This window comes from Salmo trutta, chromosome 4, assembly GCF_901001165.1.
Source record: "Salmo trutta chromosome 4, fSalTru1.1, whole genome shotgun sequence".
Classification (NCBI taxonomy): domain Eukaryota; kingdom Metazoa; phylum Chordata; class Actinopteri; order Salmoniformes; family Salmonidae; genus Salmo; species Salmo trutta.
This window is the reverse complement of record NC_042960.1, coordinates 62,904,259-62,928,954: the sequence shown is the minus strand read 5'-3', so window position 1 is coordinate 62,928,954 and position 24,696 is coordinate 62,904,259. Positions and strand designations below refer to the sequence as shown.

Genomic DNA, 24,696 nt, shown 5'->3' with positions numbered 1-24,696 from the left:
TATATTTGCATCGAACATGTCACCCTCCCTAGGAGAGGGAGTGACCTTGATAATTTATTGTTAAAACGAGAGGCTGCCTGGATCTTTAACTTAAAGACCCTTGCACCCTTCGGTCTCAACATAGACTTTGATCTTAAGCCATTCTTGTGATTATTGTGACTTTGCCATTGTAATTGTTTGTAAGCTTGTGTAGTCTAAAATTAATCTATGATCGTATGCTATCCATTTGTTTTTTGTATGCTGTTCTTTGTATGCCATTTTTATATAAACGAGTCATCTCGCAGTGTTTGTGATCATACCCTGATGAAGACAGCTTGGCTGTCAAAACGTTGGATATTGTCACGTCCTGACCAGCAGATGGAGCTATTGTTTTAGTTCTGGGGTCAGGACGTGGCAGTTTTGTGTATGGGAATGTTTGTGTTGTTGATTGGGACTTCCAATTGAAGGCAGGTGTGTTGAGTTGCCTTTGATTGGAAGTCCTATATAGGTGTGTGTGTTTTTCTTTGGGGTTGTGGGAGGTTGTTTTTGCACTGCGTTTATAGCCTGCAGAACTGTTGCTGTTGTCACCTTTATTGTGTTGTTAAGTGGATGCTTTATTCCTTATTTGTAATTAAATATGAGTATTCACATACCTGCTGCGCCTTGGTCCATTTCTGAAGACAGCCGTTACAGAACCACCCACCAAAGGACCAAGCAGCAGAAGAGGAGGAAGCCACGGGAGAAGAAAATGGAGGAATGGACCTGGCAGGACGAAAGACAATTCTGGGAGGACAAGTTAAGGGAGCAAAAAGAACCCGAGAGGCAGCCCCAAGATTTTATTTGGGGGGGGGCACACGGGTAGTTTGGCCAGGCCAGGGAAGAGCCGTAAGCCAGCTACCCGTGACTACAGGGAGGTGCGTATGAGGTGGAGGGCGCCATGTTACGCTGATGTACGCACCATCTCGCCTATACGGACGCACAGCGCAGTCCGCCCAGTACCAGCGCCCCGCAGGTGCCAGGGCAAGGTGAGCATCGAGCCGGAAGGGGTGATGCCAACCCTGCACTCAAGACCGCCAGTGCGCCCTTTCGGTCCGGTGTTTCCCGCTAGACGCACTAGCATGGAGGTGCGTGTCTCCAGGCTGGCACGTCCAGTACCAGCCCCACGCATCAGGAGTCTAGTGCGTCAGCCCAGCCTCGCCAGGCGTAAGACGCAAGAGCTGCCCGCCAGTCAACAGTCACCAGAGCTGCCCGCCAGTCAACAGTCACCAGAGCTGCCCGCCAGTCAACAGTCACCAGAGCTGCCCACCAGTCAACAGTCACCAGAGCTGCCCGCCAGTCGTACGTCACCAGAGCTGCCCGCCAGTCAGGAGTCACCAGAGCTGCCCGCCAGTCAGGAGTCACCAGAGCTGCCCGCCAGTCAGGAGTCACCAGAGCTCCCCGCCAGTCATGAGCCTCCAGAGCCGCCCGCTAGTCAGAAGCTGCCAGAGTGGCCCGACTGCCCGGAACTGCCAGAGTGGCCCGACTGCCCGGAACTGCCAGAGTGGCCCGACTGCCCGGTTCTGCCAGAGTGGCCCGACTGCCCGGTTCTGCCAGAGTGGCCCGACTGCCCGGTTCTGCCAGGGTGGCCCGACTGCCCGGTTCTGCCAGGGTGGCCAGACTGCCCGGTTCTGCCAGAGTGGCCCGACTGCCCGGGTCTGCCAGAGGTGCCCGCCTGCCCGGATCTGCCAGGGTGCCCTGCCTGTCAGGATCTGCCAGAGTGGCCCTCCTGTCCTCCGGCCCAGCCCGAGTGGCCCTCCTGTCCTCCGGCCCAGCCCGAGTGGCCCGCATGTCTTCCGACCCAGCCCAAGTGGTCCGTCTGCCAGGGTCAGCCCGAGTGGCCCGTCTGCCCGGCGCAGTTATCGGCGCCCCCCAAATAGATGTTAATGATGATGTCATATTCAATGAACTGATGAAAACTAACCAAGCGCTCCTGGACAAGTTGTCTACAGAAATAAAGGAACTTAAAATCAAGAAATTCAACCAAGACAAAAAGACAAGGCCAAGGATAAAGTCTACTTCTGGAGAAACCCTGACAGAGGAGGTCCTGCTCCTTCTCTCCATGACAGACGCTGGAGGGATGACGCTTACTTCCATCCACCGCAGTCTGACCAACACTCTACAACCAGCGCCTCATCGGCTTCCAGTGGTAGTTTTTTATTCAACGAGAGACTGGGCCAACGGAAGCACGGAGGTGGCCGTGGGCACGCGCACCGACGAGATGCTGCACCCAACGGGGTAAGAAGAAACGACTATCAGAGGCAGAGGAGACCGTTCACACGGTCCCAGAACCCACGGGACTGAGTGTCTTTAATTTATCAAGCAAGATATTGAGCCCTGCCCATGTCTCTTTGCTTAATAAAGGGTTATCTTTTGTGCCTACAACCCAGTGCAACGATTTTGATGTTAAGGTAGACATGTTTAAGTTTTTTAGAAACATCCGTTTAAGGGAATACTTTAGCTCCCCTAATCGTGATGTTTCTATTGAACCAGTAGGTTACTCACCTCTACATACTCCGACTCCTTTTAGAAGTAAGAGTTATTTTGTACCTCCAGCCAATCGCAATCACTCTATTGAGACATATTGCAGACTCGTTGAAAAATATGTTGTTCATCTCCTTAAGAACAAACAGGAGTCCAAATATTTCCATAATTTACCTAGGGATGAAAAACAAGCTTTGCTTGATTTACAATCTGATACGTCAGTCCTTATTCGTCCTGCTGATAAGGGTGGGTCGGTGGTACTCATGGATAGGACAGCTTATGTAAATGAGTGTCATAAACAGCTGCTTGATAACACCTTTTACAAGAAACTCAGAAGTGACCGTACTTCCCAATTTCAGAATACTATCTTTTCTGTCCTAGATGGGTATTTAAGTTCTGGTCAGATAACCAAAAAAGAACATCACTTTTTGGCTATTCAACACCCTAAAATTGCCACTTTCTATACTTTGCTGAAATTACACAAGAATGTTACAAAACCTCCAGGGTGCCCTATTGTAGCGGGCATTGACGCAGTAATGGCCCCTCTATCTACTTTTGACTTTTTCATTAGACCATTCACAGAACAGCTCCCCTCCTTTGTAAAGGACACCAGCAGTATGATCTCAGAACAGCTCCCCTCCTTTGTAAAGGACACCAGCAGTATGATCTCTATTATTGAATCTCTCGATCCTTTTCCTGAGAATACCTTGTTAGTTACTTTTGATGTTGAGTCGTTATACACAAATATTCCACACGAGGCTGGTATTGAAGCTATGGAACATTTTCTTCTGCAACGTGACCCTAATGAATTACCTTCCAGTGCCTGCATTATAACATTGGCTGAAATAGTAATCACACATAACTATTTCAGGTTTCTAAATGATTTCTTTATTCAGATACATTATCTAGCAGCACGGTCCCTGAGTAGTTCAGATAGATTATCTAGCAGCACGGTCCCTGAGTAGTTCAGATAGATTATCTAGCAGCACGGTCCCTGAGTAGTTTAGATAGATTATCTAGCAACACGGTCCCTGAGTAGTTCAGATAGATTATCTAGCAGCACGGTCCCTGAGTAGTTCAGATAGATTATCTAGCAGCACGGTCCCTGAGTAGTTCAGATAGATTATCTAGCAACACGGTCCCTAGGTAGTTCAGATAGATTATCTAGCAGCACGGTCCCTGAGTAGTTCAGATAGATTATCTAGCAGCACGGTCCCTGAGTAGTTCAGATATATTATCTAGCAGCATGGTGGGTAAATGTGGGTAAAACATAGCGTGAATTAAAAGTACGTATCTCAGAGCATCGTAGAACCAGTAGGTGCAAAAACTTGACTTACCCAGTTGCGGCCCACTTTTTGGAAGCAAACCCCTCGACTTCGTCTCTGCATTATATTTGCATCGAACATGTCACCCTCCCTAGGAGAGGGAGTGACCTTGATAATTTATTGTTAAAACGAGAGGCTGCCTGGATCTTTAACTTAAAGACCCTTGCACCCTTCGGTCTCAACATAGACTTTGATCTTAAGCCATTCTTGTGATTATTGTGACTTTGCCATTGTAATTGTTTGTAAGCTTGTGTAGTCTAAAATTAATCTATGATCGTATGCTATCCATTTGTTTTTTGTATGCTGTTCTTTGTATGCCATTTTTATATAAACGAGTCATCTCGCAGTGTTTGTGATCATACCCTGATGAAGACAGCTTGGCTGTCAAAACGTTGGATATTGTCACGTCCTGACCAGCAGATGGAGCTATTGTTTTAGTTCTGGGGTCAGGACGTGGCAGTTTTGTGTATGGGAATGTTTGTGTTGTTGATTGGGACTTCCAATTGAAGGCAGGTGTGTTGAGTTGCCTTTGATTGGAAGTCCTATATAGGTGTGTGTGTTTTTCTTTGGGGTTGTGGGAGGTTGTTTTTGCACTGCGTTTATAGCCTGCAGAACTGTTGCTGTTGTCACCTTTATTGTGTTGTTAAGTGGATGCTTTATTCCTTATTTGTAATTAAATATGAGTATTCACATACCTGCTGCGCCTTGGTCCATTTCTGAAGACAGCCGTTACAGAACCACCCACCAAAGGACCAAGCAGCAGAAGAGGAGGAAGCCACGGGAGAAGAAAATGGAGGAATGGACCTGGCAGGACGAAAGACAATTCTGGGAGGACAAGTTAAGGGAGCTAAAAGAACCCGAGAGGCAGCCCCAAGATTTTATTTGGGGGGGGGCACACGGGTAGTTTGGCCAGGCCAGGGAAGAGCCGTAAGCCAGCTACCCGTGACTACAGGGAGGTGCGTATGAGGTGGAGGGCGCCATGTTACGCTGATGTACGCACCATCTCGCCTATACGGACGCACAGCGCAGTCCGCCCAGTACCAGCGCCCCGCAGGTGCCAGGGCAAGGTGAGCATCGAGCCGGAAGGGGTGATGCCAACCCTGCACTCAAGACCGCCAGTGCGCCCTTTCGGTCCGGTGTTTCCCGCTAGACGCACTAGCATGGAGGTGCGTGTCTCCAGGCTGGCACGTCCAGTACCAGCCCCACGCATCAGGAGTCTAGTGCGTCAGCCCAGCCTCGCCAGGCGTAAGACGCAAGAGCTGCCCGCCAGTCAACAGTCACCAGAGCTGCCCGCCAGTCAACAGTCACCAGAGCTGCCCGCCAGTCAACAGTCACCAGAGCTGCCCACCAGTCAACAGTCACCAGAGCTGCCCGCCAGTCGTACGTCACCAGAGCTGCCCGCCAGTCAGGAGTCACCAGAGCTGCCCGCCAGTCAGGAGTCACCAGAGCTGCCCGCCAGTCAGGAGTCACCAGAGCTCCCCGCCAGTCATGAGCCGCCAGAGCCGCCCGCTAGTCAGAAGCTGCCAGAGTGGCCCGACTGCCCGGAACTGCCAGAGTGGCCCGACTGCCCGGAACTGCCAGAGTGGCCCGACTGCCCGGTTCTGCCAGAGTGGCCCGACTGCCCGGTTCTGCCAGAGTGGCCCGACTGCCCGGTTCTGCCAGGGTGGCCCGACTGCCCGGTTCTGCCAGGGTGGCCAGACTGCCCGGTTCTGCCAGAGTGGCCCGACTGCCCGGGTCTGCCAGAGGTGCCCGCCTGCCCGGATCTGCCAGGGTGCCCTGCCTGTCAGGATCTGCCAGAGTGGCCCTCCTGTCCTCCGGCCCAGCCCGAGTGGCCCTCCTGTCCTCCGGCCCAGCCCGAGTGGCCCGCATGTCTTCCGACCCAGCCCAAGTGGTCCGTCTGCCAGGGTCAGCCCGAGTGGCCCGTCTGCCCGGCGCAGTTATCGGCGCCCCCCAAATAGATGTTAATGATGATGTCATATTCAATGAACTGATGAAAACTAACCAAGCGCTCCTGGACAAGTTGTCTACAGAAATAAAGGAACTTAAAATCAAGAAATTCAACCAAGACAAAAAAGACAAGGCCAAGGATAAAGTCTACTTCTGGAGAAACCCTGACAGAGGAGGTCCTGCTCCTTCTCTCCATGACAGACGCTGGAGGGATGACGCTTACTTCCATCCACCGCAGTCTGACCAACACTCTACAACCAGCGCCTCATCGGCTTCCAGTGGTAGTTTTTTATTCAACGAGAGACTGGGCCAACGGAAGCACGGAGGTGGCCGTGGGCACGCGCACCGACGAGATGCTGCACCCAACGGGGTAAGAAGAAACGACTATCAGAGGCAGAGGAGACCGTTCACACGGTCCCAGAACCCACGGGACTGAGTGTCTTTAATTTATCAAGCAAGATATTGAGCCCTGCCCATGTCTCTTTGCTTAATAAAGGGTTATCTTTTGTGCCTACAACCCAGTGTAACGATGTTGATGTTAAGGTAGACATGTTTAAGTTTTTTAGAAACATCCGTTTAAGGGAATACTTTAGCTCCCCTAATCGTGATGTTTCTATTGAACCAGTAGGTTACTCACCTCTACATACTCCAACTCCTTTTAGAAGTAAGAGTTATTTTGTACCTCCAGCCAATCGCAATCACTCTATTGAGACATATTGCAGACTCGTTGAAAAATATGTTGTTCATCTCCTTAAGAACAAACAGGAGTCCAAATATTTCCATAATTTACCTAGGGATGAAAAACAAGCTTTGCTTGATTTACAATCTGATACGTCAGTCCTTATTCGTCCTGCTGATAAGGGTGGGTCGGTGGTACAATCCGATACGTCAGTCCTTATTCGTCCTGCTGATAAGGGTGGGTCGGTGGTACAATCCGATACTCAGTCCTTATTCGTCCTGCTGATAAGGGTGGGTCGGTGGTACTCATGGATAGGACAGCTTATGTAAATGAGTGTCATAAACAGCTGCTTGATAACACCTTTTACAAGAAACTCAGAAGTGACCCTACTTCCCAATTTCAGAATACTATCTTTTCTGTCCTAGATGGGTATTTAAGTTCTGGTCAGATAAACAAAAAAGAACATCACTTTTTGGCTATTCAACACCCTAAAATTGCCACTTTCTATACTTTGCTGAAATTACACAAGAATGTTACAAAACCTCCAGGGTGCCCTATTGTAGCAGGCATTGACGCAGTAATGGCCCCTCTATCTACTTTTGACTTTTTCATTAGACCATTCGCAGAACAGCTCCCCTCCTTTGTAAAGGACACCAGCAGTATGATCTCAGAACAGCTCCCCTCCTTTGTAAAGGACACCAGCAGTATGATCTCTATTATTGAATCTCTCGATCCTTTTCCTGAGAATACCTTGTTAGTTACTTTTGATGTTGAGTCGTTATACACAAATATTCCACACAAGGCTGGTATTGAAGCTATGGAACATTTTCTTCTGCAACGTGACCCTAATGAATTACCTTCCAGTGCCTGCATTATAACATTGGCTGAAATAGTAATCACACATAACTATTTCAGGTTTCTAAATTATTTCTTTATTCAGATAGATTATCTAGCAGCACGGTCCCTGAGTAGTTCAGATAGATTATCTAACAGCACGGTCCCTGAGTAGTTCAGATAGATTATCTAGCAGCACGGTCCCTGAGTAGTTCAGATAGATTATCTAGCAGCACGGTCCCTGAGTAGTTCAGATAGATTATCTAGCAGCACGGTCCCTGAGTAGTTCAGATAGATTATCTAGCAGCACGGTCCCTGAGTAGTTCAGATAGATTATCTAACAGCATGGTCCCTGAGTAGTTCAGATAGATTATCTAGCAGCACGGTCCCTACCTTGTCCCACCAGCTCAGCCTCCACCTCACTAATGAACCTCTCAAGCTTCCCCAGGACTCTCCTGGCCTCTGAAGAGGATAAAGCTGTATACTGCTGACAGAAAACCTGAATCTGGGCTTTCCCTACGTCCCACCACTGACAGAGACTCAAACTCCCTCTTCTCCTGTCCCCACCTTTCTCAAAAGCATTGGAAGCTTGAGCAAAAAGTGGTATCTTGTAAGAGCTTTACTTGTCATTTCCAATAGGACACCTGACTGGACCCTGGTGAAACAGAGAACTGAGCCATGGCAATATGATGGTCTGAAAACCCAACTGGGAGAATGGAGGCCCTCAATAGCCTACTGCTGATTCTTGAATGTATAGATACAATCCAGACGAGCAGAGCTCTGCCCCTTGAGTCCTAGCCCCCTGAGTCCTAGACCCCGCTGCCGGCTGGTCGCGCTTCTCTGCACTAGCATTATGCCCCATGTCCCCTCAAAACACCATAAACTATCTGTGCTAGCAAACCCTGTTACCACCCCTCCCCGTGATTAACCTTGAATGCCTTGATCACACCAGTAGTATCTTCCTCAAAATAGTATGCAGCATCATCTGGATATATATGCACCAAAAGTTCAACATTCACCTTCTGCTACCCTTTCTGTCTACGCATACAGTCTGACGCATACTTTCAATTAATCCAACGTATACACCACACAGAACGCACTGCAACTGCCTCTGCAATGCAATGCTGCAAGGAAAACGCAGGGTTCCATTGGAAATGAATGTACTTCTGGTGTACCAAAATGCAAAAGGCTTGGCACCTAGCCAGAGCACACAAAAACCAATTGCAAATTTACAAAAAAACAAACCAACTCCATGTTGATCTGTTCGTACGTAATAAACTGAGGCAGATTAGCCACCGCTACTCTGGTTGACGGGGTCGAAAGAGGTGTAATCAGAACAATTAAACCCCACTCGCAACTAGCCAGGATACAAGACTTCAATATCACAACCACAGCCTTGTTCATTCTGGATGCAGAGTGTATATGTTCCGCTCCCACCTGTTCGCCGACCATGAGCAAAACTTACTCCACACTGTTCTCCAGAACGTACCGAAAGCCATTCTGAAGCGACAGCGTTTCTTCCCCATTCAACTGACACTATGATGGCCATCACACTGCCCAAACAAACTACCCCTACTCAACTCCAACCAATAAACAGTGGAAACCAACAAACAAACCCTCCACCATGGAAAAATACATTTGGAAAAAACAAAGAAAATACGCAAGAACCAAAAGTATAGTAGCCCTCCTCACGACCCACAGCACCCACACAGAACCAACTCCTCACTTTAGTCTATTATCTACTTCACTTGCTTTGGCAATGTTAAGATATTTTTCCCATGCCAATAAAGGCCCTTGAAATGAATTTACATCTTTACAACACTAGCCATAGCCTAGTGGTTAGAGCATTGGGCCAGTAACCGAAAGATTGCTGGATCGAATACCCGAGCTGACAAGTTAAAAACCTGTTGTTCTGCTCCTAAGCAAGGCAATTGTTCCCCGGGCGCCAAAGAAGTGGATGTCGATTAAGGCAGCCCTCCGCACCTCTCTGATTTAGAGGGGTTGGGTTAAATGCAGAAGACACATTTCAGTTGAATGCATTCAGTTGTACAATTGACAAGGTTATATATATATACTGGACTATAAAATGAGAAAAGGGGAAATTATGATAATACTAAAAAACACCCTTCCAACTAACCCTACACTCATTAAAAGCCCACTACTTTGACCCTATCTGCTCCTGCACCATGCCAACGACCTGGGAGGACGGGACACCACCACTCAACACACCCTGGAACTCTTCTGAAGTCAAATCTCGTATGACCAAATACTTCTCTGCAGCTGCCACCACAACATCTATTTTCTGTGATTTACGTTCCATTTCTGTGGTACAGTTGATAACTATTGCTATGAACACTAAGAAGCCAACCTTACTGAAGCATATATCACTCGTTGGCCTGTCCTTCTGTGCTGCACAGATCTACTACACACAGGGATCCTCTCAGGATCCCTCACCCTTGACCCATCCTCCTCTACTTTCTTCACTGCCTCAGCATACGACACCTTCTGCACTAATCTGACTCTAGTCACCTCAACCTGCCTCTCTCTCACCGGACACCTCTGATCCCCAGCAACATGGACACCCCTACAGTTGACACACACAACTTTATCCACTGAAACTACACAATCCTCTATCCCATGACCTCCTGCACACTTCCCACATATTGGAATCTCCCTCCTATAAACTCTGTCGAAATTACCATAAACTTTGCACCTGAAACTCCAATGGTGTCCTGTTCCTAAGAGCAAAGCAAGAAACAGATCTTGACCCAAGTTGCGTGACACAGAGCGCCCACTCCCTCTGGACAGAAGAAACACAAACAAATATCACAAGTCCACTACAGGTTACCTTCACTGATTCAACTGCACCCAACTCCTTTCCCACCCACCCTGAAACCACAAATGGATCTGCCAAAAGGTATGGATCCACTTTCTCCAAAAAGATAATTCCTACTGCACCAGATTCTTCTTTATCATGTCCATTGATGCCAGGCTCTGGTTCTGAGCTCTTCACCACACCTTCTACCTCACTTAACTCTCCCTCATTCATTTCCATTTCACCTCCAGAACTCAGTCTGGCGCACGGCTCACTCTGTTTGCTATTGAATAATAACATTTGATATGTCTCTATTCCTTTGAAACTTTTGTGAGTGTAATGTTTACTGTTAATTTCTGATTGTTTATTTCACTTTTGTTTATTGTCTATTTCACTTGCTTTGGCAATGTAAACATATATTTCCCATACCAATAAAGCCATATGAATTTAATTCAATTGAGAGCGAGAGACAGCTCCATTTTAATGTATAGTGGACATGAGTCGGTCATGATTCCTCATGCTTATGCGATGAGGTAGCCCAGTCGGTTACATGAAGCAGTCTATTCTTTGAAAGTGGTCCAGACAGCCTGTTCCCAACAGTGGGGTCAGTGGCATTGGATAGGGGCCCCTCTCCCTCTCTCTCTGACTGGAGGAGAGAAGTGAAATGGTGTCTCCTCTGGTCAACAATACTCACCTTGAGAGACTTCACAGCTTTTTGGAGACTCTTCAGCTCCTTCTCTCTCTCCTGGAATCTCTGCTGGACCTTCTGCTGACTCATCCCCAGCTGCCTCTGTGGAGAATCACTCTTCAATGAGCTATCAAGCTTTATTTGTCCAGTAGATCAATAATATAGTCATGTGACATAGGGCCCAAAGAAGATAGGGATTAAAATGTTGAGGAAGTCCCTTTCCAATATTATATTATGTTGCTATGTGAATGATTATAGTTTTTATGGTGGGCCTACATGTATCAAGAGGTTGAGACTGAACTTTGAACTCATAAAAGGGCATTCACAATGATAATAGTGTTTGACATTAGAAAATGGTGATACATTTGGAGCATTTTGGTTAAGAAAATCTATATACTGAAGGTTTGTGTTCATATTTGTTCTGCCTTGGATCGATTTCATTTGAATGATCTCAAATTCAAACAGACTTAGTTCCTACTGTATCTTTAATTCTTTATTTATCAGACAGTCACCAACAAGTTGTTCTGGTCTTACCTGTTTCTCAGTCCTCTCTGCTGCAGCTGACACTGTATCATGGCCTTTATGTTCATCCATCACACACAGCACACAGATACACTGCTGATCGGTACGACAGTAAACCTCCAGCAGTTTGTCATGATGAAAGCAGATATTCTCTTGTAGTTGTGCGGTGGCTTTGACCAGCTTGTGCTTCTTGAAAGCAGGGGATTCATAGTGAGGTTGGAGGTGAGTCTCACAGTAAGAGGCCAGACACACCAGACAGGACATGAGGGCTTTCTGCTTTCTGGAACCAGTGCAGAAATCACACGCCACATCTCCAGGTCTAGCATAACACAGAGCAGGAGGGGGAGCAGCCTGGAGTCCTGTCTTCTTCAGTTTCCCCACCACCTCAGCCAACATGTTATTTTTACTCAGATTAGGCCTTTGAGTGAAGGTCTGTCTGCACTGAGGACAGCTATAGACCCCTTTCAGAACATCCTGTTCCCAGCAGCCCTCAATACAGCTTCTACAGTAATTGTGTCCACAGGAGATGGTGACTGGTTCCTTCAGTACATCCAGACAGACAGAACAACAGAACTGGTCCTGGTCCAGCAGAAGTCCTTGCTGAGCCATGTGGACGGTTGTTCACTCTCACACAGACAGACGACAGAGAGACTCAGATCAGTTTGTTTTCTCAGAAAATAGTTTGTGGGAGGGGAGGGACTTCCTGGTTCTACCAGAAAGGTGGGGTTAGAGGGAGGGAAGGAGGGAGAGAGGGAGGGAGAGCAAACTGCACGCAACGTCTAGAAGGAGACAGAGTTTAGTTCCTAGGTTAGGGCCCTTAATATGGAAAAAATCTAACAATGTGAGTTGTTAGAATATTTAAAGGGTAACAGTTTCTATGAAGTTGTCATGCTTGTGTGTAGAAACAGACCAAGGCGCAGCGTGAATATCATTCCACATCTTTATTATTATGTGAAACTTAGCCAAACAAACAAATAAACTAGAAACAAACAACAAGCCAGCCTTCCCTGTAGCTCAGTTGGTAGAGCATGGTGTTTGCAACACCAGGGTTGTGGGTTCGATTCCCACGGGGGGCCAGCACAGAAAAAAAAAATGTATGATATGTATGAAATTGTATGAAATGTATGCATTCACTACTGTAAGTCGCTCTGGATAAGAGCGTCTGCTAAATGACTAAAATGTAAATGTAAAATGACAGAGGTACAACAAGCCATGACGACAGAGGTGCAACATGCACTAACTCAAAATAATCTCCCACAAACACAGGTGGGAAAAACAACTACTTAAATATGATCCCCAATTAGAGACAACAATGACCAGCTGCCTCTAATTGGGAATCATACAAAAACCCCAACATAGAAAAAAGAAACTAGAACACAACATAGAAAAAATTTACTCGATAAACCCCCCAGTCACGCCCTGACCTACTCTACCATAGAAAATAAGAGCACTCTATGGTCAGGACGTGACAGAAGTACATATTAATAATTATTTTAATGACCTTTAAAATGCCTTATAATACACTTATGTGTTATAACACTGATTGTAAGAGTCTATAATAATTCATAAGTGGTTACAATGAGGGGAGGACTTGATATTGATATAATATACTGTAGCTGAAATGAATACTGTATGTATTGACTGATCATTGAGAATGAGGTAATACTTAAAAAATCTGTCATTCTGAGCAAGTCAGTTAACCCACTGTTCCCAGGGCGCCGTGGATGTGGATTAAGGCAGCCCTCCACCGAAGTCGGTTCCTCTCCTTGTTCGGGCGGTGTTCGGCGGTCGGCGTTACCGGTCTTCTAGCCATCGTCGATCCACTTTTCATTTTACATTTATTTTGTCTTGTTTTCCTACACACCTGGTTCTCATTTCCCTCATTAAGTGTTGTGTATTTAACCCTCTGTTCCCCCCATGTCTTTGTGTGGAATTGTTTATTGTAAGTGCTTGTGCACATGTTGACTGGTGCGCGACGGGTTTTGTACCCATGTCTTGTTACTCTTTATGCCGTTGGTTTCGCTATTAAACTGCTTCGGCTATTACTTAGTTCTGCTCTCCTGCGTCTGACTTCCCTGCCACCGGTTACGCACCCCTTACAGAATTCCACACCACAAAATGGAGTCAGCAGGAGCAGGTGCCCCTGGTATGGGGGTCGAGGAGCGCATCCAGGAACACACAGCGATGCTCCACCATCTCGGCGCCGCCATGGATCGCGTCGTCCAAGCGATGGACCGCTGAGAGAGACGGAGAGTTCCTTCAGCACCTCCACCAGCACAACAGGGGCCTCCACTACTCGCTCCCCCTGCACCAGGGTTCCAGTGGGATTCGCCTCGCCCTCCCCGGGGACTACGATGGAACGGATGCCCGCTGCCAAGGTTTCCTGCTGCAGTTGGAGTTATACCTGACAACCGTCCACCCGCCTCCTTCGGGCCGTGAAAGGGTGTCCGCCCTCGTCTCATGCCTCTCGGGGAAAGCCCTGGAGTGGGCCAACGCCGTGTGGGTGGAAGGAGATGCAGTGCTGGACCACTTTTAGGAGTTCACCGTCGTTTCCGGGCAGTCTTCGACCACCCACCCGAGGGTTAGAGCGGCATGTGAACGTCTTTTCCACCTGCGGCAGGGGACGAGGAGCGCACAGGAGTTCGCTTTGGACTTTCGGACCCTGGCCGCCGGACCACTATCGCTGCAGTTTGCGCGAGGACGTCCGTCTAGAGATGGCCTGCAGGGACACCACCCTCACATTCGACCAGCTGGTGGACCTGTCCATTCGGCTGGATAACCTGCTGGCTACCCGCGGACGTCCAGATCGGGGTCTGTCGGTTCCATCCCCCAGCACCACCGCTCCGATGCCCAGGGAGCTGGGAGGTGCTGCGCTCAGGGAGACCGGAGGAGGTTCCGTCACGTGCACCATCTGTGGCCGCAGAGGTCACACTGCCGGTCGGTGCCGAGTTGGTTCCTCTGGGGGTCGAGGCAGCAGGCAGGGCACTCTGGCGTCACCCCAGGTGCGAAGGCACCATTCTCACCCAGAGCCCTCTGTTGCACACTTGTTTTTGTTTGTTACTTTTCCTGAGTTTTCCTTGCATTCCCAGCATAAGGCGCTCGTCGATTCATGCGCGGCTGGGAATTTCATTGACAGATCATTTGCCCACAGTTTAGGGATCCCCATCATTCCTGTGGCTATGCCCTTCCCAGTTCACACCTTAGATAGTCGACCATTAGGGTCAGAGTTGATTAGGGAGGCCACCGCTCCTCTGGGCACGGTGACACAGGGGCGTCACGAGGAGAGAATCAGTCTCTTCCTCATTGACTCTCCTGCGTTTCCCGTGGTACTAGGCCTTCCCTGGTTAGCTCGTCATGACCCCACCATTTCATGGCAACAGAGGGCTCTCACGGGGTGGTCGCAAGAGTGCTCAGGGAGGTGTTTAGGGGTTTCCGTTGGTGCTACTATGGTGGAAAGTCCAGACCAGGTCTCCACCGTGTGCATTCCCCCCGAATATGCCGATTTGGCTCTCGCCTTCTCCAAAAAGAAGGCGACTCAATTACCACCCCATCGACGGGGGGATTGTGCGATAAATCTCCTGGTAGATGCTGCACTTCCCAGGAGTCACGTGTATCCCCTGTCACAGGCAGAGATGGAGGCTATGGAAACATATTTCTCCAAATCCCTAAGTCAGTGGTACATTCGGTCCTCCACTTTACCCGCCTCCTCGAGTTTCTTTTTTGTAAAGGAGGAGGGAGGTCTGTGCCGGTGTATTGACTACCGTGGCATGAATCAAATCACGGTGAGGTACAGTTACCCGCTACCTCTTATCGCCACGGCGATGGAGTCGATGCACGGGGCGCGCTTCTTCACCAAACTAGATCTCAGGAGCGCTTAGAACCCGATGCGTATCAGGGAGGGAGACGAGTGGAAGACGGCGTTCAGTACAATCTCAGGGCATTATGAGTACCTCATCATGCCATACGGGTTGATGAATGCTCCATCAGTCTTCCAAGCCTTTGTAGCTGAGATTTTCAGGAACCTGCACGGGCAGGGTGTAGTGGTGTATATTGATGACATTCTCATATACTCCGCTGCACGCGCCGAGCATGTGTCCCTGGTGCGCAAGGTGCTTGGTCGACTGTTGGAGCATGACCTGTACGTCAAGGCTGAGAAATGCCTGTTCTTCCAGCCGTCCGTCTCCTTCCTAGGGTACCGCATTTCCACCTTGGGGGTGGAGATGGAGAGTGACCGCATTTCAGCCGTCTGTGATTGGCCGACTCCCACCACGGTAAAGGAAGTGCAGCGGTTCCTAGGGTTTGCCAATTACTACCCGGAGGTTTATCCGGGGTTTTGGTCAGGTAGCGGCTCCCATTACCTCACTGCTGAAGGGGGGCCCGGTACGTTTGCAGTGGTCGGCTGAGGCGGACAGGGCTTTTGGTCACCTGAGGGCTCTGTTTACCTCGGCTCCCATGCTGGCCCATCCAGATCCCTCTTTGACGTTCATAGTGGAGGTGGACGCGTCCGAGGCTGGGATAGGAGCCGTGCTCTCTCAGCGCTCGGGTACGCCACCGAAGCTCCGCCCCTGTGCCTTTTTCTCGAAGAAGCTCAGCCCGGCGGAGCGAAACTATGACGTGGGGGACCGGGAGCTGTTGGCTGTCGTCAAGGTTCTGAAGGCTTGGAGACATCACGGTGAGGTACAGTTACCCGCTACCTCTTATGGGTGGGAGGGGGCTAAACATCATTTTCTCATCTGGACTGACCACTGCAATCTGGAGTACATCCGGGCAGCGAAGAGACTGAACCCTCGCCAGGCAATGTGGGCGATGTTTTTCACCCGTTTTGTTTTTTCCCTGTCCTACAGACCAGGATCCCAGAACGTGAAGGCATACGCACTGTCCCGACTGTATGACACAGAGGAGCAGCCCATGGATCCCACTCCCATACTCCCGGCCTCCTGCCTGGTGGCGCTGGTAGTGTGGGAGCTGGACGCGGACATTGAGCAGGCGTTATGTGCAGAGCCCGCTCCCCTCTAGTGTCCTGCTGGGCGTCTGTACGTTCCGTCTGCTGTCCGTGACCAGTTGATCTATTGGGCCCACACGTCACCCTCCTCTGGTCATCCTGGGATCAGTCGGGCGGTGCACTGTTTGGCTGGGAAGTACTGGTGGCCTACCTTGGCCAAGGACGTGAGGGTTTATGTTTCCTCCTGCTCGGTGTGCGCCCAGTGTAAGGCTCCTAGGCACCTGCCCAGAGCGAAGCTACATCCCTTACCCGTTCTACAGCGGCCTTGGTCGCACCTGTCGGTGGATTTTCTTACCGATCTTCCCCCCTCACAGTGAAACACCACGATCCTGGTTGTTGTGGATCGGTTCTGTAAGTCCTGCCGTCTCCTCCCTCTGCCCGGTCTCCCTACGGCCCTACAGACTGCGGAGGCCCTTTTTACGCATGTCTTCCGGCACTACCGGGTGCCTGAGGATATAGTGTCTGATCGAGGTCTCCAGTTCATTTCGAGGGTCTGGAAGGCGTTCATGGAACGTCTGGGGGTCTCGATCAGCCTTACCTCGGGGTTTCATCCCGAGAGTAATGGGCAGGTGGAGAGAGTGAAGCAGGATGTGGGCAGGTTTCTTCAGTCGTATTGCCAGGATTAACCGGGGGAGTGGGCAGCGTTCGTGCCCTGAGCCGAGATGGCTCAGAACTCGCTCCGCCACTCCTCCACTAACCTCTCCCCCTTCCAGTGAGTACTGGTGTATCAGCTGGTTCTGGCCCCTTGGCATCAGAGTCAGACCAAGGCTCCTGCGGTGGACGACCTGTTCAGGCACGCGGAGGAGACATGGGAAGCCACCCATGTTCACCTCCAGCAGGCCGTGCTGTGTCAGAAAACCAGCGCAGACCGTCACCGCAGTGAGGCCCCGGTGTCCGCAAAGGGGGACCGGGTCTGGCTCTCGACCCGAAACCTGCCGTTCCGCCTGCCCTGCCGGAAGCTGGGCCCGCGGTGAGTGGGGCCATTCAAAGTCCTGAGGAGAGTGAACGAGGTTTGTTATAGGTTACAGCTTCCCCCCGATTACCGTGTTAACCCCTCGTTCCTTGTGTCTCTCCTCAGGACGGTGGTGGCTGGCCCGCTCCAGGAGTCTGAGGTGCGGGAGGTCCCTCCGCCCCCTCTGGACATCGAGGGGGCCCCGGCGTACTCCGTTCGATCCATACTGGATTCGAGACGTCGGGCGAGGGGCCTTCAGTACCTCGTGGACTTGGAGGGGTACGGTCCGGAGGAGAGATGCTGGGTTCAGGTGGTGGACGTGTTGGACCCTTCAATGCTGCAGGAGTTCCACCGTCTCCATCCGGATCACCCTGCACCTCGCCCTCCGGGTCGTCATCGAGGCCGTTGTCGGACTTTTATTTCTTATTGTTGGACACGAGACTAAAAACACCAGCAAATCAGCTCCAAGTGATTTTAATTTTTGAAATCTGTTCCAAAGAATTCTAACACATAATCGTTGTTTCTTGCGGTCCATTTGCTGTCTACAAATTATTTATAATTATGTTGTTTCGCTCCCTGACGATCTGCTCAATAAAAAAACAGCCCTCAGCTAGTTGATGACCCTGACCTTAGGGCCTCATTTATCAAAGGTTTGTGTTTGATACTGTAGTAACCTGAATCTAGTTGATGATCGCTGACCTAGGGCCTCATTTATCAAAGGTTTGTGTTTGATACTGTAGTAACCTGAATCTAGTTGATGACCCCTGACCTTAGGGCCTCATTTATCAAAGGTTTGTGTTTGATACTGTAATAACCTGAATCTAGTTGATGACCCCTGACCTTAGGGCCTCATTTATCAAAGGTGTGTACATACAAAAAAGACTAAACCTTGTGTGCGGCATTTTTCCCACAAAGGTTGGTATTTATAAAGTCTGAACTTGATGGGAAAGTCTGTGTATCTCCACACACAGCTCAGAACACAACTTCTAGTGGTTCAAGAATTGTATTAGATGCACTATTGTAAAGTGGTTGTTCCACTGGATATCATAAGGTGAATCCACCAATTTGTAAGTCGCTCTGGATAAGAGCGTCTGCTAAATGACTTAAATGTAAATGTAATGTATTACAAGCAAATATTGTTATTTTGGGTGAAATGTTGGTGTTTGACAAGCAGGAATTATAATAATGGTAGGCTAATAAAAACATTTAAATGTAATGCTAAAAGAGATGTATTTACCGTTGGTAAGGAGACGGCATAGCAACATGTAGCCTCATATGTTTCCTTGACTTGTATTATATCTAAATCACTATCAGATGTTCTGACATGACTGGTTTATTCCCGCTGCACAGCTAAAATTAGACTACCATTTATCTATCGCTCATTCAATAGCCAAGCAAGCTTGAAAGTAAAATAGACCGGTAGTCTAAGGTCATTTCCATGTAAAAGGACCCATGAGCACCAACATGTGAAGGTCATAGAAGCATGCCAAATTGGGGGTCGAATGAAAGCTAAGAGTCTATATTTGAGAAATGAAGGCATATATACATTTGAACCATTCTCCATCTGAAAAATGTTGAATAAGCAAAGGCTTTGATTTCTTGTCAGTCAGATGGGGAATGGGTTTTTAGAAAATATCTATTGGAAAAAGTCCTAAAAAGGTATTAACAATAAATAACAATTTTGAAGCAAATACCCCTGCCAACTAATATCAACACAAACATCTGGATTAAATCTGAACTAATCAGAGACATCTATGTTTCACAAGTTAACGGCACAGTAAAGAAAAGTAGAGTATAGTTCAGTATAGTTCAGTTCAGCAGAGTATAGTTCAGTTCAGCACAGTAGAGTATAGTTCAGTATAGTTCAGCACAGTAGAGTATAGTTCAGTAGAATATAGTTCAGTACAGTAGAGTATAGTGCAGTACAGTAGAGTATAGTTCAGTACAGTAGAGTATAGTTCAGTACAGTGTAGTTCAGTATAGTATAGAGTATAGTTCTGTACAGTAGAGTATAGTTCAGCACAGTAGAGTAGTTCAGTTCAGTACAGTAGAGTATAGTTCAGTACAGTGTAGTGCAGTATAGTACAGTAGAGTATAGTTCAGTACAGTAGAGTATAGTTCAGTACAGTAGAGTATAGTTCAGTACAGTGTAGTTCAGTATAGTATAGTAGAGTATAGTTCTGTACAGTAGAGTATAGTTCAGCACAGTAGAGTAGTTCAGTTCAGTACAGTATAGTTCAGTAGAGTATAGTTCAGTTCAGTACAGTATAGTTCAGTTCAGTACAGTGTAGTTCACTATAGTACAGTAGAGTAAAGTTCAGTACAGTACAGCAGAGTATAGTTCAGCACAGTAGAGTACTTCAGTTCAGTACAGTATAGTATAGTTCAGTACAGTACAGTATAGTATAGTTCAGTACAGTATAGTATAGTTCACTTCAGTACAGTAGAGTGTAGTTCAGTTCAGTACAGTATAGTATAGTTCAGTACAGTAGAGTATTGCTCAGTACAGTATAGGTCAGTACAGTAGAGTATAGTTAGGTACAGTACAGTAGAGTTCAGATCAGTACAGTAGAGTAGTTCAGTTCAGTTCAGTACAGTATTGTTCAGTTCAGTACAGTATAGTTCAGTTCAGTACAGTGTAGTTCAGTATAGTACAGTAGAGTATAGTTCTGTACAGTAGAGTATAGTTCAGCAGAATAGAGTAGTTCAGTACAGTACAGTATAGTTCAGTAGAGTAGTTCAGTATAGTTCAGTTCAGTACAGTTTAGTTCAGTATAGTACAGTAGAGTATAGTTCAGTTCAGTACAGTATAGTTCAGTTCAGTACAGTGTAGTTCAGTATAGTACAGTAGAGTATAGTTCAGTACAGTAGAGTATAGTTCAGCACAGTGTAGTTCAGTATAGTATAGTAGAGTATAGTTCTGTACAGTAGAGTATAGTTCAGCACAGTAGAGTAGTTCAGTTCAGTACAGTATAGTTCAGTAGAGTATAGTTCAGTACAGTATAGTTCAGTACAGTGTAGTTCACTATAGTACAGTAGAGTATAGTTCAGTACAGTAGAGTATAGTTCAGCACAGTAGAGTACTTCAGTTCAGTACAGTATAGTATAGTTCAGTACAGTATAGTATAGTTCAGTTCAGTACAGTATAGTATAGTTCAGTACAGTAGAGTATTGCTCAGTACAGTATAGGTCAGTACAGTAGAGTATAGTTAGGTACAGTACAGTAGAGTTCAGTTCAGTACAGTAGAGTAGTTCAGTTCAGTTCAGTACAGTATTGTTCAGTTCAGTACAGTGTAGTTCAGTAGAGTAGTTCAGTATAGTTCAGTTCCGTACAGTGTAGTTCAGTATAGTACAGTAGAGTATAGTTCAGTACAGTACAGTATAGTTCAGCACAGTAGAGTAGTTCAGTACAGTACAGTACAGTTCAGTAGAGTAGTTCAGTATAGTTCAGTTCAGTACAGTGTAGTTCAGTATAGTACAGTAGAGTATAGTTCAGTACAGTACAGTATAGTTCAGCACAGTAGAGTAGTTCAGTACAGTACAGTATAGTTCAGTAGAGTAGTTCAGTATAGTTCAGTTCAGTACAGTGTAGTTCAGTATAGTACAGTAGACTATAGTTCAGTACAGTAGAGTATATTTCAGCACAGTAGAGTAGTTCAGTTCAGTACAGTATAGTATAGTTCAGTGCAGTAGAGTAGGGTTCAGTACAGTATAGTATAGTTCAGTATAGTATAGTACAGTGCAGTTTAGTATAGTTCAGTATAGTATAGTATAGTATAGTATAGTATAGTTCAGTGCAGTACAGTATAGTTCAGTTCAGTACAGTAGAGTACAGTTCAGTTCAGTTCAGTTCAGTAGAATAGTTCAGTTCAGTTCAGTGCAGTATAGTTCAGTACAGTAGAGTACAATATAGCCTCATATGTTTCCTTGACTTGTATTATATCTAAATCACTATCAGATGTTCTGACATGACTGGTTTATTCCCGCTGCACAGCTAAAATTAGACTACCATTTATCTATCGCTCATTCAATAGCCAAGCAAGCTTGAAAGTAAAATAGACCGGTAGTCTAAGGTCATTTCCATGTAAAAGGACCCATGAGCACCAACATGTGAAGGTCATAGAAGCATGCCAAATTGGGGGTCGAATGAAAGCTAAGAGTCTATATTTGAGAAATGAAGGCATATATACATTTGAACCATTCTCCATCTGAAAAATGTTGAATAAGCAAAGGCTTTGATTTCTTGTCAGTCAGATGGGGAATGGGTTTTTAGAAAATACCTATTGGAAAAAGTCCTAAAAAGGTATTAACAATAAATAACAATTTTGAAGCAAATACCCCTGCCAACTAATATCAACACAAACATCTGGATTAAATCTGAACTAATCAGAGACATCTATGTTTCACAAGTTAACGGCACAGTAAAGAAAAGTAGAGTATAGTTCAGTATAGTTCAGTTCAGCAGAGTATAGTTCAGTTCAGCACAGTAGAGTATAGTTCAGTATAGTTCAGCACAGTAGAGTATAGTTCAGTAGAATATAGTTCAGTACAGTAGAGTATAGTGCAGTACAGTAGAGTATAGTTCAGTACAGTAGAGTATAGTTCAGTACAGTGTAGTTCAGTATAGTATAGAGTATAGTTCTGTACAGTAGAGTATAGTTCAGCACAGTAGAGTAGTTCAGTTCAGTACAGTAGAGTATAGTTCAGTACAGTGTAGTGCAGTATAGTACAGTAGAGTATAGTTCAGTACAGTAGAGTATAGTTCAGTACAGTAGAGTATAGTTCAGTACAGTGTAGTTCAGTATAGTATAGTAGAGTATAGTTCTGTACAGTAGAGTATAGTTCAGCACAGTAGAGTAGTTCAGTTCAGTACAGTATAGTTCAGTAGAGTATAGTTCAGTTCAGTACAGTATAGTTCAGTTCAGTACAGTGTAGTTCACTATAGTACAGTAGAGTATAGTTCAGTACAGTAGAGTATAGTTCAGCACAGTAGAGTACTTCAGTTCAGTACAGTATAGTATAGTTCAGTACAGTATAGTATAGTTCAGTTCAGTACAGTATAGTATAGTTCAGTACAGTAGAGTATAGTTCAGTATAGTTCAGTTCAGTACAGTAGAATATAGTTCAGTATAGTTCACCACAGTATTGTATAGTTCAATACAGCAGAGTATAGTACAGTACAGTACAGTATAGTACAGTAGAGTGTAGTTCAGTTCAGTATTGTACAGTCCAGTTAAGGACAGTACAGTAGAGTAGAGTTCAGTACAGTATAGTTCAGTACAGTAGTACATTAGAGTACAGTACAGTACAGTTTAGTTAGGTACAGTAGAGTATAGTTCAGTACAGTACAGTAGAGTAGAGTTCAGTACAGTATAGTTCAGTACAGTAGTACATTGGAGTACAGTACAGTACACTATAGTTAGGTACAGTAGAGTATAGTTCAGTACAGTATAGTTCAGTACTTTACAGTATAGTTCAGTACAGTAGAGTATAGTTCAGTACAGTATAGTTCAGTTCAGTAGAGTAGAGTATAGTTCAGTTCAGTATAGTTCAGTTCAGTATTGTTCAGTTCAGTATAGTACAGTATAGTAAAGTACAGTACAGTATAGTTCAGTACAGTATTGTGCAGTACAGTATAGTTCAGTTCAGTACAGTACAGTACAGTCCAGTATAGTTCAGTTCAGTTCAATACAGTACAGTCAAGCGGTGGAAAAAAAGTTCTCAATTGTCATACTTGAGTAAAAGTAAAGATACCTTAATGGAAATGGCCTCAAGTTAAAGTGAAAGCTACCCTGTAAAATACTACTTGAGCAAAAGTCTAAAAGTAATTGGTTTTAAATATACTTAAGTATGTGGTGGATGAATCAGAATTAGTTGGGTAACATAGATAATTAAGATATTTTATTTGCATAATATGCTTATGTGAGATAATTGTCATTAGAATGTATCCCTTTGGACTCTGGTGTCTTTCAGTTGCACTTTTCCCTTAGCTGGGGCTCAGTCACTTGGGTTCCAGAGAGGGGAGAGGTCAGGCTTGTCTTTTACATGTCTCTGGTGCTATGCAGAATATCAGAAAGGGAAGAGGACAGAATGGAACATTGTCTACATATGTGTGTGTGTTTTACTGAGGATGGGCCTCTATGAGATAGCACTGACAGAGGAGATTTACGATGTCTTTTGATAATAACGCCTAAAGAGCATTCCATTGGATGAGCTAATGGTTCTGTTCTATACCGTACCAGGGAGAGGCGGTTCCAGTTTGGGGTAGGAGGACCAGACACTGGTCTATACAATGAACACTGTTGATACAGCAGTTGCTGTCTGCTATGTTTTATAGATATCTTTCATACAAATCTTAACCTTTGTGAACTGTTCCTAAGATCTGTGGTTCGTCATGCACGTTGAAGGGGTGCATCTTGGTTATAAAAGCTCTTTGTACTTTTGTGTAATCACTTTTCAATGGTTCATTAGAGATAGTGCATCATTGAAAGTCAAGTGCTTTTGCAAAAGCATTTTAATTATTAAAGATGTAGTTTTAAGTATAACTCTGACTGGTGTGTAAAGTGTGTAACTCTCCTCATTTGGTAATGCAGAAATTAGCCACCACAAGTATCAAAAGTAAAAGTACAAAAATGTAAAATTAGCTATGTTAAGAAAACCATGTTGTACCATTTTCTTGTTTTACATATAGTCAGAGGCACAGTGCAACACTCTGACATCATTTACAAACAAAGCTTTTGTGTTTAGTCAGTCCACCAGATCAGAGACAGGATGACCAGGGACGTTCTCTTGATAAGTATGTGAATTGGACCATTTTCCTGTCCTTCTAAGCATTCAAAATGTAACTAGTACTTTTGGAGGTCAGGGAAAATGTATGGAGTAAAAAGTACACTATTTTATTTAGGGATGTAGTGAAATAAAAGTAAAAGTTGTCAAATATACACAACCGTTCAAAAGTTTGGAATCACTTAGAAATGTCATTGTTTTTTAAAGAAAAGCATAATTTTTGTCCATTAAAATAACATAAAAATGATCAGAAATACAGTGTAGACATCGTTAATGTTGTAAATGACTATTGTAGCTGGAAACGGCAGATTTTTTATGGAATATCTACAGAGGCCCATTATCAGCAACCATCACTCCTGTGTTCCAATGGCACGTTGTGTTAGCTAATTCAAGTTTATCATTTTAAAAGGCTAATTGATCATTAGAAAACCCTTTTGCAATTATGTTAGCACAGCTGAAAACTGTTGTCCTGATTAAAGAAGCAATAAAACTGTCCTTCTTTAGACTAGTTGAGTATCTGGAGCATCAGCATTTGTGGGTTCAATTACAGGCTCAAAATGGCCAGAAACAAATAACTTTCTTCTAAAACTTGTCAGTCTATTCTTGTTCTGAGAAATGAAGGCTATTCCATGCAAGAAATTGCCAAG

At 45.9% G+C, this 24,696-nt stretch overlaps 1 protein-coding gene across 1 annotated transcript in view; it reads right to left on the bottom strand.

The window, feature by feature from the left end:
• The window catches only part of LOC115193063 (E3 ubiquitin-protein ligase Midline-1), a 35,828-nt gene extending 23,881 nt beyond the window's left edge, over nucleotides 1-11,947 (bottom strand). The window contains exons 1-2 of the mRNA XM_029752047.1: nucleotides 11,322-11,947; nucleotides 10,794-10,889 (exon numbers count right to left, since the gene is read on the bottom strand). Coding sequence (XP_029607907.1) covers nucleotides 10,794-10,889; nucleotides 11,322-11,918 — 693 coding nt within the window. The 5' untranslated portion in view covers nucleotides 11,919-11,947. The remainder of the gene's footprint in view (nucleotides 1-10,793; nucleotides 10,890-11,321) is intronic.
• Between the last annotated feature and the right edge of the window lie 12,749 nt (nucleotides 11,948-24,696).